This window comes from Rhinopithecus roxellana, chromosome 1 (assembly GCF_007565055.1).
Source record: "Rhinopithecus roxellana isolate Shanxi Qingling chromosome 1, ASM756505v1, whole genome shotgun sequence".
NCBI classification, from domain to species: domain Eukaryota; kingdom Metazoa; phylum Chordata; class Mammalia; order Primates; family Cercopithecidae; genus Rhinopithecus; species Rhinopithecus roxellana.
Genome location: NC_044549.1, coordinates 176,138,601 through 176,153,119, shown reverse-complemented (window position 1 = coordinate 176,153,119; position 14,519 = coordinate 176,138,601). Strand labels below are relative to the sequence as shown.

At 37.6% G+C, this 14,519-nt stretch overlaps 1 protein-coding gene across 8 annotated transcripts in view; it reads right to left on the bottom strand.

The window, feature by feature from the left end:
* Nucleotides 1–14,519, bottom strand: part of TBC1D5 (TBC1 domain family member 5) — a 578,111-nt gene that overhangs the window by 132,556 nt on the left and 431,036 nt on the right. For all 8 annotated transcript variants that reach the window (XM_030933427.1, XM_030933431.1, XM_030933430.1 and 5 more), the window contains one exon: nucleotides 6,838–6,944. In XM_030933427.1, coding sequence (XP_030789287.1) covers nucleotides 6,838–6,944 — 107 coding nt within the window. The remainder of the gene's footprint in view (nucleotides 1–6,837; nucleotides 6,945–14,519) is intronic.

The following is a 14,519-nucleotide window of genomic DNA, read 5'->3' as shown; positions in this document are numbered from 1 at the left end:
TCTGAAAGCAATAAATAATAAATTTCAAATAATGGTTTAATAAAGATTTTCATATTATTCCTTACAAATCTTTGTTTTAGAGCCAGCATTTACTCAGAAGTAAAACTTAACTATTTTTAAAATGCTAATTTATGTCAAAAAGTCTTTATTTCTGACTGGATGTGAAAATACACCTAATTAGTCACTAAATACCTAAATATCAACTATAATAAACATCCAACTGGTTGTGATTTAGTGATAGAAAAGAAAAAGGAAATAATAGTCACACAGCTCAGAAACAAAGAAAAAACAGCTTTTGTTATGTCACAAACAGAATAAACACAAAAACAAGTAATTCAAAGAATGGCAGTTTTCTAAGAAATGCTCCAGTTTTGGAAGACAGAAAAAAAAAAAAAAGAAAAGAATGAAAATAGGAGTTAATGCAAACAATCTTGCTGTAACATAAAATCATCACAAAAAATTAGATTAGTAACATACTAGAAAATCTGAATAGACCCTCTGCTAGAAGCATTATGAAAAGTAAATAAATGGATATAGTGCATCATCCTCAAAGAGTCACTATACTTGGTTTTTACATTCTTTATTGCTCAGAAAGACAAAGATTACAATGGCATTAAGGAACATTTTCTAAAATTGCCACCTGACTGGCGGCAGGCTTAGATCCATCCACTGCTTTTCAATTTTGATATGACATTTTACCAAAGTTATTTATTGGATATTGACAAAAATGTTGTATGCATAATGAGATTTCTTGGAATTAAATGAGTAAACATTTAAGTACCTATATATAATTTGAAATTTGAAATTCAGACTTTTTATAATTTAAAAAGACAAAATTTAATATAACCCCAAACAAGAACCAAATCAGAACTGGCCAAGCATTGTACATTGTACATTATATTTTTATAGTGTGTTTCTGTGTACAAGAATGACTATGAAATTAAATTGTCTTATTTCTAGAAATTTTCTTCTATAAACAGTCACTGCTAAAAGGACTGCTTGCAAAGTTACTAGAAATATTTTTTCCCAAATATTCTAGTCTTCAAAACAAATGGTAGCTGTCAAATTCTTACTGCATAATCTAAAATGGTAATCCATGTACTGTATTTCATTTGTAATAAGTCTTTATGATAAGGTTAACACTTCAACACACAACACAAATAAGAGAACACCAAAAAATGAAAATTACTTTGCTTATGTTTCTGTATTAGAATTTTATTTGCTAAAGGGTAAAAACAGATTTGCAAAATTCACAGTTAACTTAAAACAATAGTTTTAAACCTTTTTTCCTAGCCCTTACTGCCTTCAGGAAGGAAAGAACATCTGGTTATTTAAGGAACACAATATGTTCACATTTTCTATGACTTTTATTTCTAATTGGGTTTTAAAATTTTTTTTGAATGTGAACAACTAGCTAGAACAATGTTTTTTAATCACTTCATATTTTTCAGATTGTCCTCCTTCTATCCCTCTAACTTCATTTTGCGGATTGTTTTTGGAAATCTGCTTAGTAGTTCTAATATGATAAAGACAAGAAAATGAGAATTAGGGCTGTGGTCTGAAGAGCGAAGTACAGAAGTTGTATTTACCATGTGCAGGGTATAGGATGCTAAAAACAGATATTTGATAACCAGTCTTTATAAAGCATACATTTTCAAAAACTTCAACTAGTTCCTGGGCCACTTACATATATGGCAGTTTCATTTATTACAGATGAAGAATTTGTATGAGAAATATGTAAGTAGAAGTCCACTATTTTTAAAACTAATAAAGTCACAGTTCCTGCATGGAAAGGTGGTCTGAAGATGGGTCATTGCTGGTCTGCCACTAAAAAGCTGTGTGACCTTGAATAAGTCGCTAAGCTTCATCTTTATACCCACTTTTTCATCTACGAAAGGAGAAGTTGGATAAGACTGTCTAGGTTCTTTGCAGTTCTAAAACTCTGACAGCCTAAGGGAATTAAATTAACTAGATTCTTTGCTATGTCTTCTGTATTCCGTAATATATGATGGTAGTAACAGGATTTTAAATAATTCTGATATATAGCAAATTAAGGAACTAGATGCTCTTTACGTTCAAGTTGTATAATTAATTCACTGTCTTGATAAAAATGGCAGCTGAAAAATATACCATTGGCTATGGCTTTTGTGGAATGTTCCAGAAATATGCTAGATGACATCCAACTAGATTAGAGTCAGTGTGGTGAACTGGAATGAGGCATGGCATTTGAATCAGAAATCAATTCTATCACTATTTCCTTTATACCAAGATATGCAGGACACAAAGCTGAGTGCTAAAAATTGAGCAGGATCCAGTCCTAAGGCGTAGTAACTGACAAAACACACATGCATATAGATAAAATACGAGGTGCCGTGGGTACTCAAAGGGGAGGACATGTCCTATCTGAACCTGAAAATTGTTTCATGGGGAATGTAGAATAGATGCCAGGAATCCGAGGAGGGAATGAATAGACAGAACAGTCATGATGCCACTCTAGCTGGCTTGGGAGCTTATAAGCTTTCTGACCTTGGGAAAGTCACATAAACTTAACCTCTCCCTACTGAAAAAAGTGAGGAAAGATAACCTGCTCTGCCTACCTCATAGGGTTGTTGATTAATGTCAGTGTGCTTGGAAAACTATGAAGGAGTATGATCCTATTATTATAGTTTTTAGGCCTACTTTTTTCAGTCTATTCAAATAAGAAATCTTTCCACAGTAAAGGCTATCTCTGATATAAAACAATTAGAACCTTACGTCTCAAGCTATACTTGTAGAATGTATTCTCAGCTAAGCAATTTAGGGATGATGGTAGGACAAAGTGCTTTTCTGAAGGCTGACAATGAACCTACTAAGGCTCAGAGATCCTTGTTCATTTTTATTTTACTGAACCTGTTAGCAGCATTCAACACTACAGTCATATGAAACTAGGAAATGGGAAAATATGCTTTCATGTCTCAAATCTCATCTTTCTACTAGTTAATTTCATTGAGAATTGTGTGTTTAAATACTTACTCTGATCTATGTGACTCAGGAATGATTACAGTATTTTGAGTGTTTCACTGTTGCTATTAACAGAAAACATTTAAAGCACTATGATGTCTGGATTTTCAGAGGCTATAGGCAGGGGTACTAGTACCATCTTTCCCTCTTTTTTCCCCCCTTAGCATAAATGGCCTCTTTTGTGACTTTATAATTGACAATTAACAACACTGAAAACTGTCCACTTGTGGATTTCTATAATATAGATAAATTTACTGTTTTTCTCACTTTACTTTTGCAGCACTGGGTTGGACCTTGTTAGTTCATTGTAATGGCGGCAGGAAGCAGATGAATCCTAAGTAGACAGGGATGGGTCCCTGGTGAAACCTGACCTTCAAGTCAAAGACAGTTTAAAGCCTAGCTACAAGTCCTGGGGTAAATCCATGGACTGGTTTGAAAACCTCTCTTCCTGTTTTGCATGCTTTTCTCTGATTGAATTCAACCCTTCAGCTATTTTACATACACCTACCCTTTCCTAATTGGTTTTTTACACTGCTGTGCCCACCTCTAAGTGGTGCCTCTGTTTCAGCCTTTTTTTGCATACTCACAAACCAATCAGCACACACTTCCTATTCTGAGCCCATAAAAGCCCCGGACCCAGCCACACGGAGAGAAACCACCCAACGTTGGGTAGAGGACCACCCTTGCATCCCCTCTCCACTGAAAGCTGTTTCACCATCAATAAACATTTTCTCCACCCTCCTCACCCTTCAATCGTCAGCATGATCTTGCTCTTGGATGCAGGACCAGACTGTGGTCCTCTGCCCTCTGCTGGCAGAGGGTAGTGACTCCATGTGATGGGAAGCAGCAGCAAGGCTGAACCAGCCCTGGAGCCATGAGCCAGAGTGAGGCAAGGGGCTGACAGAGCTATTAACACGCTGCTGTCACTGGGCTGCAGACAGTAGGACTAAAAGAGCTAATCAGCATGCTGTAACATCCCCTCTGGGGCTTCGGGGTTGTGGGCACCGCTGCTTGGACACCACTGTGTTCATGATGCCAGAGTCTACCGCAGGAGTGGTTTGCAACATACCTGGTCCAGCTGCAAGCCCTGCATGGAGCCCAAGTCTGTGCTGGCACTCAGAACAGCTGACTAGACCCTGCCCTCGCTTGCTCACGTACCACCTCCCATTGGCAGCTGAGCACACACTCACTGCAGCCACAGGATCCGGGCTGGTGTGCAAACCAGGCATGGTCCAGTGGGCCGAGTGGATGGGGTGCCTCCTACGGCAGGCCCAGGGCTGAGTGAGGCTCTGGGTGGGAATGTCACTGGCTGTGGAGGTCCCCAGCTGGCAGACTGACTGAGGGAGATCCTGCATCAATTCACAGTCAGTTCCTGACCATCCTGGCCAACACAGTGAAACCCCATCTCTACTAAAAATACAAAAATTAGCTGAATGTGATGGTGGGCACCTATAGTCCCAGCTACTCAGAAGGTTGAGGAAGGAGAATCGCTTGAACCTGGGAGGCGGAGCTTGCAGTGAGCCAAGATCGTGCCACTGCACTCCAGCCTGGGCGACAGAGCGAGACTCCGTCTCCAAAAAAAAAAAAAAAGAAAAAGTCAATTCTTCAAAGACAAAGGATGTTCTGCTTAAAAGAGGTCATCAGAGACAATTTAATTCAACCTCCAAATATTACAAAAGAGAAGCCCAAGGCTCAGCAAGCATAATTTTTCCAAAATAATGAAGATGTTGGTAGCAGAGCCAAGGTTTGACCCAAGGTCCCAATTCCTAACTCAGGTTCCTTGCAGAACACTACACTGCCATAGACCCATATTAACATGTGTGTCAAGTGACTTTAGTTACTACTTAAAATCTGTAAAATGATATTAATGGGTCAGCCATGTATACACTTAACTATATCTACCACTTTGCTGGGTTAGCCATCTGAAAGCCCCTTTTTAAAGGCTACACAGCTTTCTTTACTTTTCCCATAGATATCATCATTCCATGAGCTTATTCTACTGAGCCTTTTAAACGTGACTCCCTCATCATGCCCAATTTTTTATGTCTCAGGAATATCAGTTTAAGGTCATTGTACTGATCATAAGACTCTGAATGTGAAGGTGGGGAATTCCCTTTTTTAGATACCCTATTATTTTTTTCTCTTAAACCTTAAAGAGTCTATATTTTAATGCTTGTAGAATTCGCTTCATTATATGTACACGACTTTATTGAGATAAAAAGTACTCCATTAAAATCATACTAATATGAAAGGGTATTTAGGTTCCACTAATAAACATTGATGAACTTAGAATAAAGAATTCTGAAGCTGGATGAGTGAGTGATTCACAGAAATATCAACCATATTTAGCTAGGGAAAAATTACCAAGATCGATAGGTTTTGAAAACATATTCATTTCTTCCTTCAATTAAAACAAACAAATCATGCAAGTAGAAAATTCAAATTGCTATTTTAGCAATGTTTTCCACTCTGTATGATTCTAAAAATTCCTAACGCTAAGCTGACAGAATTTTCCATAAGTTTGTAGATCAAAACTCATATCTCATTGACCGGTAACCTCATTCTTTAATCTTATTTTACAGATATTTTGTCATCTTGTGGGTTTTTTTTTTGGGGGGGGGGTAGGAAGTATATATAGTCACACAACTTACAAATACATATGTACATAAAATATAAATATGGAACTTTCAATTTTCATAGTCAGATTCATAAGCCTTACTAGAAAAAAGTATGCTTCCTTATGCATCAGAGAAATAATGGATTATATTTCTGATGCTTAATGAAACTGCTTTGTGTAAGAGAAATGATATGAAAGTTCATAAATTTACAGAACAGATATAGGCATAAGGAAGTAAATTCTTTTAAATCAATCAAAAAATAAAAGATATACTAAAAGGTTGAAGTCAACAACCAAGGAAGGGACAGAAATCCTTTAGATTCTAAATTTACATTAAACTTGGAGGCCCCAGTTGATCAGACAGAGCTTTGGCAATGGAACCCACAGACAGACTGACTGACTCAGAGACAGTTCGACAACTGCCAACATGACTGTTGGAAGGGTTGCCAAAGAGCCAAAGGCTGGGATTACCATCCAATGCCTGGCATTCTGATATTCGTGTTTGAAGCTTTCTCTCTTACACTTCTTCCAATATTTTTGTTTGGCTCAAAAGTAGCAAGGATTCACAGATTTTTTTAGATCATTAAATGTTCTTATTTTCAAGAAATATAACATTAGTTGTAAAAGAGCACACTTTTTCTCTGAAGTGTAAAGAAAATTTTGGTGAATTGCTTTACGCTCAAATAGAGAAATCAGTGTTAAAGTCTGTTTAAATCTTTATTTTATTACTCTTAACCCCTCAAATAAGAAATATTAATACATATCATAATATAAAATAATTTAGTGTTTCATTGTATCCACTCTTATGGAACTGGTCCTTTACATAAAGCTACTTTCTTGATCTTCATATGGCCCCCAAGGTTCTACTTGGATAAATAAACCCCTGTGTGGGGTACCAATGACAATATAGTTTGGCTATAAGGAGTGGTAGTTCCTCAACTATTTCCTCGACTTGTGAGGAAGGGAAAAGCACAGAACAACCTTCTGTGGGAAAAGAAACATGTGTTCCAGTTTCTTATGGCAAGGTCCACTTAATTTGCCTGCTGGGTTGCTGGCTAATGAGGTATGTGAGTTTTGGCCTACAACTTCAGGCAAATGCTACCATTAGGCAATTCATCAACTATTAGGCAAACTCCACATTCGGAATTCTTAGACTCTACACAGAGAAGTCTATTTTTCACCCAACTTAAAATTATGTATATCCTACTGGGGAAGCTTACCTTTGGGTCTCTAAGGAACAGAGCCTTAAGAATCAGTGAGTGTACATCCCCGATGAATGGGTAATGCATCAGAAGGCCGAGACAGGTCTGGTAGTTACTAGAGATCACTAAATAAGAGGAAAAAATAATTCAGATGCAATACTATTTAAGATACTCTGCATTGCTGAGAATATAAAAACTAACAACTCAGAGTCAATGAAAGCAAACCAATAACTCAACTGATTTGATAACAGGAAGTAGAAAGAAGGGATCTTTACCAAATTGCCTTGAAGGAACACATTATATTGTTAACTGCAATCTAATGTATTAGCACTTATCCTCAAGGGGTGTTGGAAAGAAGAACTTCATATACAGATATGTGTACATCTGCAACATAAATTCTCAGAACCATGCATGTTTATTGCCATTTACATGGCTGTGTTTAAATGTCTCCTGTTTTTCTACTTAGAAATTAGTAATAAAAGTCGTATGAATGGAAAAGAACCAGTTTGAGATTTCCATGAAATAATATTTACCTTGATTATTATGTATTATAACTTGTTACATTTTTTCTTTTGTATGGGTAAATATTATATAATTCAAAATTAAAGAAAGTAGAATTTCTACTAATTATATATTTGTTTTTCTAAAGGTAACAAGAGATTTAGGGAGAGAATATCAATTTACTTTTTTTTTTTTTTTTATTATTATACTTTAAGTTCTAGGGTACATGTGCATAACGTGCAGGTTTGTTACATATGTATACTTATGCCATGTTGGTGTGCTGCACCCATCAACTCGTCAGCACCCATCAATTCATCATTTATATCATGTATAACTCCCCAATGCAATCCCTCCCTCCTCCCCCCTCCCCCCTCCCCATGATAGGCCCCAGTGCATGATGTTCCCCTTCCCGAGTCCAAGTGATCTCATTGTTCAGTTCCCACCTATGAGTGAGAACATGCGGTGTTTGGTTTTCTGTTCTTGTGATAGTTTGCTAAGAATGATGGTTTCCAGCTGCATCCATGTCCCTACAAAGGACGCAAACTCATCCTTTTTTATGGCTGCATCTAAGCAACATTTCTTGGAGGAAAAGTGTCAAAATTGTCATAGGTTAAGTCTAAATGTGTTCGGTAGCCTGTCATTTAATTTTTTTTCAAATCAACCTAATTATGGGTGTAACTATTAAACACATCTTTTCAGGCAGGTGTATGTAAACTACTTTACTTCTTGGCAATCTTATCTGCCACTGCTGTCACAGTCCGGCCCATTAACAATGCTTGCTTTGTGAACCACACTGACTGCCTCCACAGCACTGATTGTGAAGAAACTTTACAGTTTTAACTTCTGTGGTTGCAACTGAAGCCTTTTCATTAATCAGTTACTTGAAAAATGTTCCATAAGAAAACAACTGTGATTCAATAGAAACAACATCAACAACTAGAAGTTTATAATTAGAAATATCTTTGATTTTTAGATTTTTTTCTTCTGCTGTTGGAATACTATTTCTTGCTATAAGTTCCTACTGCTCCCCCTCCTATGAGCACTATGGGGAAAGGAGACAGGACTGGGTAAAATGAATAATTATAATCTATGTAAGGAACCACTTTATCATCTTCATTTCCATTGCTGCTATGACAGCTTGTAATTTCATACATCTGCTTTCATTTGTAAAGCACTCACTTATCCTACCCTTTCTGTATCTGTTCAGACTCTTATTTGTTCATTTTTTCATATTTACCTTCAGTTACCTGCTGTCCTTTTTTTCTCTAGAAATTCAAAAAGCTAAGATACTGAGAATAGCATAATGGTTTTACGTACAGATTTCTTTGAGATCTAGCAAGTAATTATGACTTAATCAATTCACCTTATAACTCAAAAAGTAATTATACATTAGTAATTGACCAAGAAAGAATTCTTACATATTTTGTAAAGAGGCAGGAAAGTTTTGTGGAAAAGTTTTTGATCTCATGACACAGAGATGTAGGTTTGAATCCGGGGCTTTATTTGAACCTTTCATCAAGTTGCCTTAAGATTAAATGATAGGCCGGGCGCGGTGGCTCAAGCCTGTAATCCCAGCACTTTGGGAGGCCGAGACGGGCGGATCACGAGGTCAGGAGTTCGAGATCATCCTGGCTAACACGGTGAAACCCCGTCTCTACTAAAAAATACAAAAAGCTAGCCGGGCGAGGTGGCTGGCGCCTGTAGTCCCAGCTACTCGGGAGGCTGAGGCAGGAGAATGGCGTAAACCCGGGAGGCGGAGCTTGCAGTGAGCTGAGATCCGGCCACTGCACTCCAGCCTGGGCGACAGAGCGAGACTCCGTCTCAAAAAAAAAAAAAAAAGATTAAATGATATAATCTATGAGACTGATTTATAGCAGCTGTTTAAAACCAGTTCAGGTAACCTCTGTGAGCTTAAGTTTAGTCACTTGGAAAACAACTTTTTGATTGAAAAAATTTATTTGACTGCTTCATTCAACCCAATAATTATTTGCTGAGGACCTCATTCAGGACAGGCCCTATGCTAGGGGAGCACGTAGAGATAAACAAAACTGAGTCCTTACTCTGGAGAAAATTACAGCACAGAAGGGCAGATGTGTAATACCAAGCAGTTATTACTACTAACACGACTAAGATAACAGTGAATTATTAAAGCTTTCTGTAGCCAGGCCACATGCTAAGAACTTTACCTACATCATTATTATTATTATTATTTTTTTTTTTTTGAGACGGAGTCTCGCTGTCACCCAGGCTGGAGTACAGTGGCCGGATCTCAGCTCACTGCAAGCTCCGCCTCCCGGGTTCACGCCATTCTCCTACCTCAGCCTCCTGAGCAGCTGGGACTACAGGCGCCGGCCACCACGCCCAGCTAGTTTTTTTGTATTTTTTAGTAGAGACGGGGTTTCACCGTGTTAGCCAGGATGGTCTCGATCTCCTGACCTTGTGATCCGCCCGTCTCGGCCTCCCAAAGTGCTGGGATTACAGGCTTGAGCCACCGCGCCCGGCCTCAATTTTTATGACATTCTTATAGAGGTACAATTATTATCTTTGTTTTACAGATGCAAAAATTGATACTTGGAGAAGTTAAGTCACTTGCACAAGTTACCAGTGATTCCCTAGAACGGCAAGATTGGAAACCCAAAAGTCTAGCTGCAGAGTCTGTACTCTATTACAAGACACTTGTTTTGAAAGGTCATTGTTTTGAAAATCAAGAGACATAATGGACGCATACTATAAAGTATTACTACTATTCTAGTGAAGCAGTTTTAACTATACTAGAAGATTAGCATAACCCAGTCTCCAGAAAAGCTTGATTGATTGATTAATCATTTATTTATTTATTTAGTATGTTTTTTTAAGAGACAGGGTCTTGCTCTGTCACCCAGGCTAGAGTGCAGTGGCATGATCACAGCTCACTGCAGTCTCAAACTCCTGGGCTCATGCAATCCTCCTGCCCCAAGCTAGGATGGACTACAGAAGCATACTGCCATGCCTGGCTAGTTTTTAAGTTTTTTGAAGAGACAAGCTCTCGCTATGTTGTCAGGCTGGTCTTGAACTCCTATAGCACAGACTGATTTAGATATAAATATATAGATAGAGACTAGAGCAATTATCCTGTTATTATAAGTTGTTAAAACTTTTCAAGCTATCAGAAGCTATAAAATATATAAAGGAAGCCAAATAATGAATTAAAATTCTACTTGAGGAACAAATGAAGAAGCTAACATTCTTTCATCTTTCTATTCATCCATCCAATCACTGCATGCAATGAACATTTCCTGAGCATCTACTAAATGCCAGATATCCAGAGGCTATGCTAGGCACTGGCACTAGGAATATAACAGCTAATAAGTTAAGTTCACTGCTTTCAGATAACGGTATCTCTAATTTGCTAATGAAAATCCACACTTTTAGAAATACTCTTAATTTGCAAATAGATATGCTAAGTATTAAATCTCCTTTTGAATACAGCAAGTTTAAAGTAGGTAGAAGAGAATTACGCAAGCTGGTTTAAAAACAAACTAGCAAGGATCTGACACAGTAAGAATTTAGTTTTGAACTTCACAGTAAACTTTTATTGAAAATGAAAAACTAATCTGTAATACTGTCTTTCCCCAATATTTATCCTATCAGAGCAGGGCAGAGACATGAGGTAAGAAATGAAAGACTAAGAAAAATTATTGAGTTTTGGCATCTACCTACATTTGAAATGAAGTATGTTTATGCTTTAAAAACAAAATAGTGAAGCCACATTCTAGTTGATTTACGGAAGGTAAAAGCAAAGGTAAGTAGTACCTAAGAAAAGCTAATGGATTTGGAATGAGAACTAGATTAGACAGCCTAGTCACTTATAATACAATGAATTCAGGCAAGCTGCCCAACTTCATTGAAACTTTATTTCTCCCATTTATAAAATGAGACAATACTGCTTACTCTATCTACAGGCTTTCTGTAAGAGTGGGCCAGCTGCTATGTGGTACGTTTCCCTATCTTGCTCAATTCATCCTTGATGAATAGTATTACCTCCACATGAGGCAGAGCTGACTTCTCTGAATCTTTATGCACCCCACAACTATTCTGAAGTGGTCTGAAGAGATGATTTAGTTTCTCCAGCAGGTACAAATAAACCAAAAAGTGAAATCAGTAATGATATGCAGAAAAAGTAACTGTTTTGAGAAAGTTTAAAGCAATGTGGATCAATAACTTAAACATAATTCAAAACTAACCACACTTACAACTGTAATGTTTGTAAATACGTGCAATATTTTTTCAAATTATTCAAGTTCATATTGAGATATACTTTCTTTGTGAACATAATAAAATGGACTGAAAACTATCACAAAACACGAAACTCTATAGACTTCCTTTAATTTCTCGCCCAACCCCCCCCCCCCCAAAATATCTATCACTTATGGAGTACGTATAATATGCCTGAAAACTAGTCATACATTTTATAAAGGTCTCATGAGTCCTCCTATTTCCCCCTAAGGAAAGCATTATCATTGACTATTATGGATGAGGTAGTGCAGAGTAGGTAACAACACAGCCAAGGCAACAGAGCTCCTGAAGGGTAAAGACAGGGTGGAACCTGGGTCAGTATAGACTGAAAGCCTCACCCCCCACCTCTTATACTTTCCTACATTCTTAGCAAGTGCATGACAGGGGTATCAGTATAAACTGAAAAAAGTCCTCAGTGTCAAAGGCCAAGAATAGCAAATATTTAGAAATAGGCATACATTCTTGTATTTACCTATAAAATGGCATATAAAAACAAATAATCATAGATTAATTATAAAATAAAATGAGCTAACAAAAAGGAAAACCTTTCTTTTAAAAAAGGAAAAAGTTTTTCTCTAGTTAATTGTACTTGACTGAAAACAAAGTCAATGTGTAATGAAAGTGCCTTGCCAGGCACCTGGCTAGAGAAAGCATTCAATAATGCAATGCTCTCTGAAAAAAAATATTTGTTGAGGGCTTACGACATGCAGGAAAGAACACATAATTACTGCCTGCATAATCTTCACCTATTTAAAGGCCCTTACTATTCTGACTTTCCCAAGTACAAATGGCAAGAAACAAAATGGGATTGCCAATGGACCAGAACACAAGTGGTCAGAGGGAGGCTGGGGTATAAAACACAAACAGAAACAAAAAAAATTTTACTCTCTTCAGTTTTGGAGAAAGCCAAATATAAAACACAGTCATATCCTCCACAAAAAGTGGTTTTTTTAGTCTAGTGTTTAAAACCCTTGTAAAATTTTGTCCTTCTGGGTTTTCTTCCTCAGTTGGCTTTGTGACAACTGCCTCTTTGAGCACCATTCAACCACTACAACAACCATCCTTAAAACCGAAGACCAACACATACTCTTATGTAAACACTTGGCTACTCTTTGGTAAGTCTTTATTACTCTAGCAGATTTTGTGAGGAATAATATGAGAGTTTTAATTTCATTTTTAGGAAAGAGGATAATCTCAAATTCAGAGCAGCTCACTCTTTGGGCTTGGAAAAAAGATTTAAAAAACTGTTACTTTTCCTGCTTAATACACTTTAATACAGAATCTCATTTAATAAGAGATCAAGCAATAACATAAGAGATCTTTACTCAATAATTTCTATGTTTAAATATATAGTGCTGCCAACTGGAAGGCAGTAAGTAAGCAAGTATAAAAGTACAGAATTGCCAGTGGCTAGCGTGTGGGCAGAGAAAGATCACTGTATTAGAAAAGTCAGAAAGAACGGCATGTTAGCTCCAGGAATGCCGTTTGTACTATGAACTTTGAAGGATATTAATTACGTGCAAAGGCTTCTGTTTTCTCCACCTTCTCTATCTCATTATTGACTGAGGAAATAATGAGATGATATGTATAAAAACAATTTTCTTGGCCGGGCGCAGTGGCTCACGCCTGTAATCCCAGCACTTTGGGAGGCCAAGGTGGGCGGATGCTGAGGTCAGGAGATCGAGACCATCCTGGCTAACACGGTGAAATCCCGTCTCTACTAAAAATACAAAAAAAGAGCTGGGCATGGTGGTGGGTGCCTATAATCCCAGCTACTCAAGAGGCTGAGGCAGGAGAATTGCTTGAACCCGGGAGGTGGAGGTTGCAGTGAGCCCAGATCGCACCACTGCACTCCAGCCTGGGTGACAGAGCGAGAGACTCTATCTAAAAAAAAAAAAAAAAAAAAAAAAAAGGATTCTTTTTTTTTGGAGACACAGTCTCATTCTTGTCACCCAGGCTGTAGTCCAGTAGCATGATCACAGCTCACTGAAACCTTGACCTCCTGAGCTCAAGCGATTCTCCCACCTCAGCCTCCCTAGTGGCTGAGACTATAGGCATGTGTCATCAGGCCTGGCTAATTCTTTTTTTTTTTTTTTTTAATTGAGACGGGGATCCCACTATGTTGCCCAGGCTGGTCTTGAACTCCTGGGCTCCAGCGATCCTGTTGCCTTGGCCTCCCAAAGTGCTGGGATTACAGGCATGATAGGCCACTAAACCTGGCCGGAACAAAGTCTTTTAATGCAAACTGTGAACACTATTGTGGTAATTAAAGGTAAGTACTCAGAATCAAAGCCCAAGTTCTACTTCCACATAATGACATTCTATAAAATGTCATGGAAATGAAGCCTGAAAAAATTGGTGTGGATTAAGACGTAGAAAATAATCAGTAAGCCTGATTCATACATTTGACTCTCTTAATTATAAATTGAAATGAAGGAAAACCATAGGTTGGGAATTAGTTATATCTGAAAATAGACACACACACATACACTTTATTTCGTTGTGTTTTGTGATTTTTAGTGCTTTAATCAGAAATATACATTGTCAGTAAAAATGGCTGAAGTACACAAGGTATTTAAGAAGTACTGACAATATCTTCTCTGTGTGTTGGACTGTATTCATTCATTCAATGTTTATATTAAACACCTGTTTTATTTAAAATGCTGAGTCAAGTTCTAAACACATGAAAAGAATTTTTAAAATCTCAACTTTTTCTTACAGTCCAGTGGAAGAGAAACATAAAATTAATTGCAACGTAGGGTAGGGCTGATAATAATGATACATACTAAGGGCTGTGATAACTCCTAAAATGGAAGACTTCAGGGTCAGTGAGGCGTCAGCCAACAATATGTGGAAGCAAACGAAGGCAGATACGGAGTGGCTCCTATGGCAGGGGTGCTAAGGAGAAATGGGATGCATGGAAG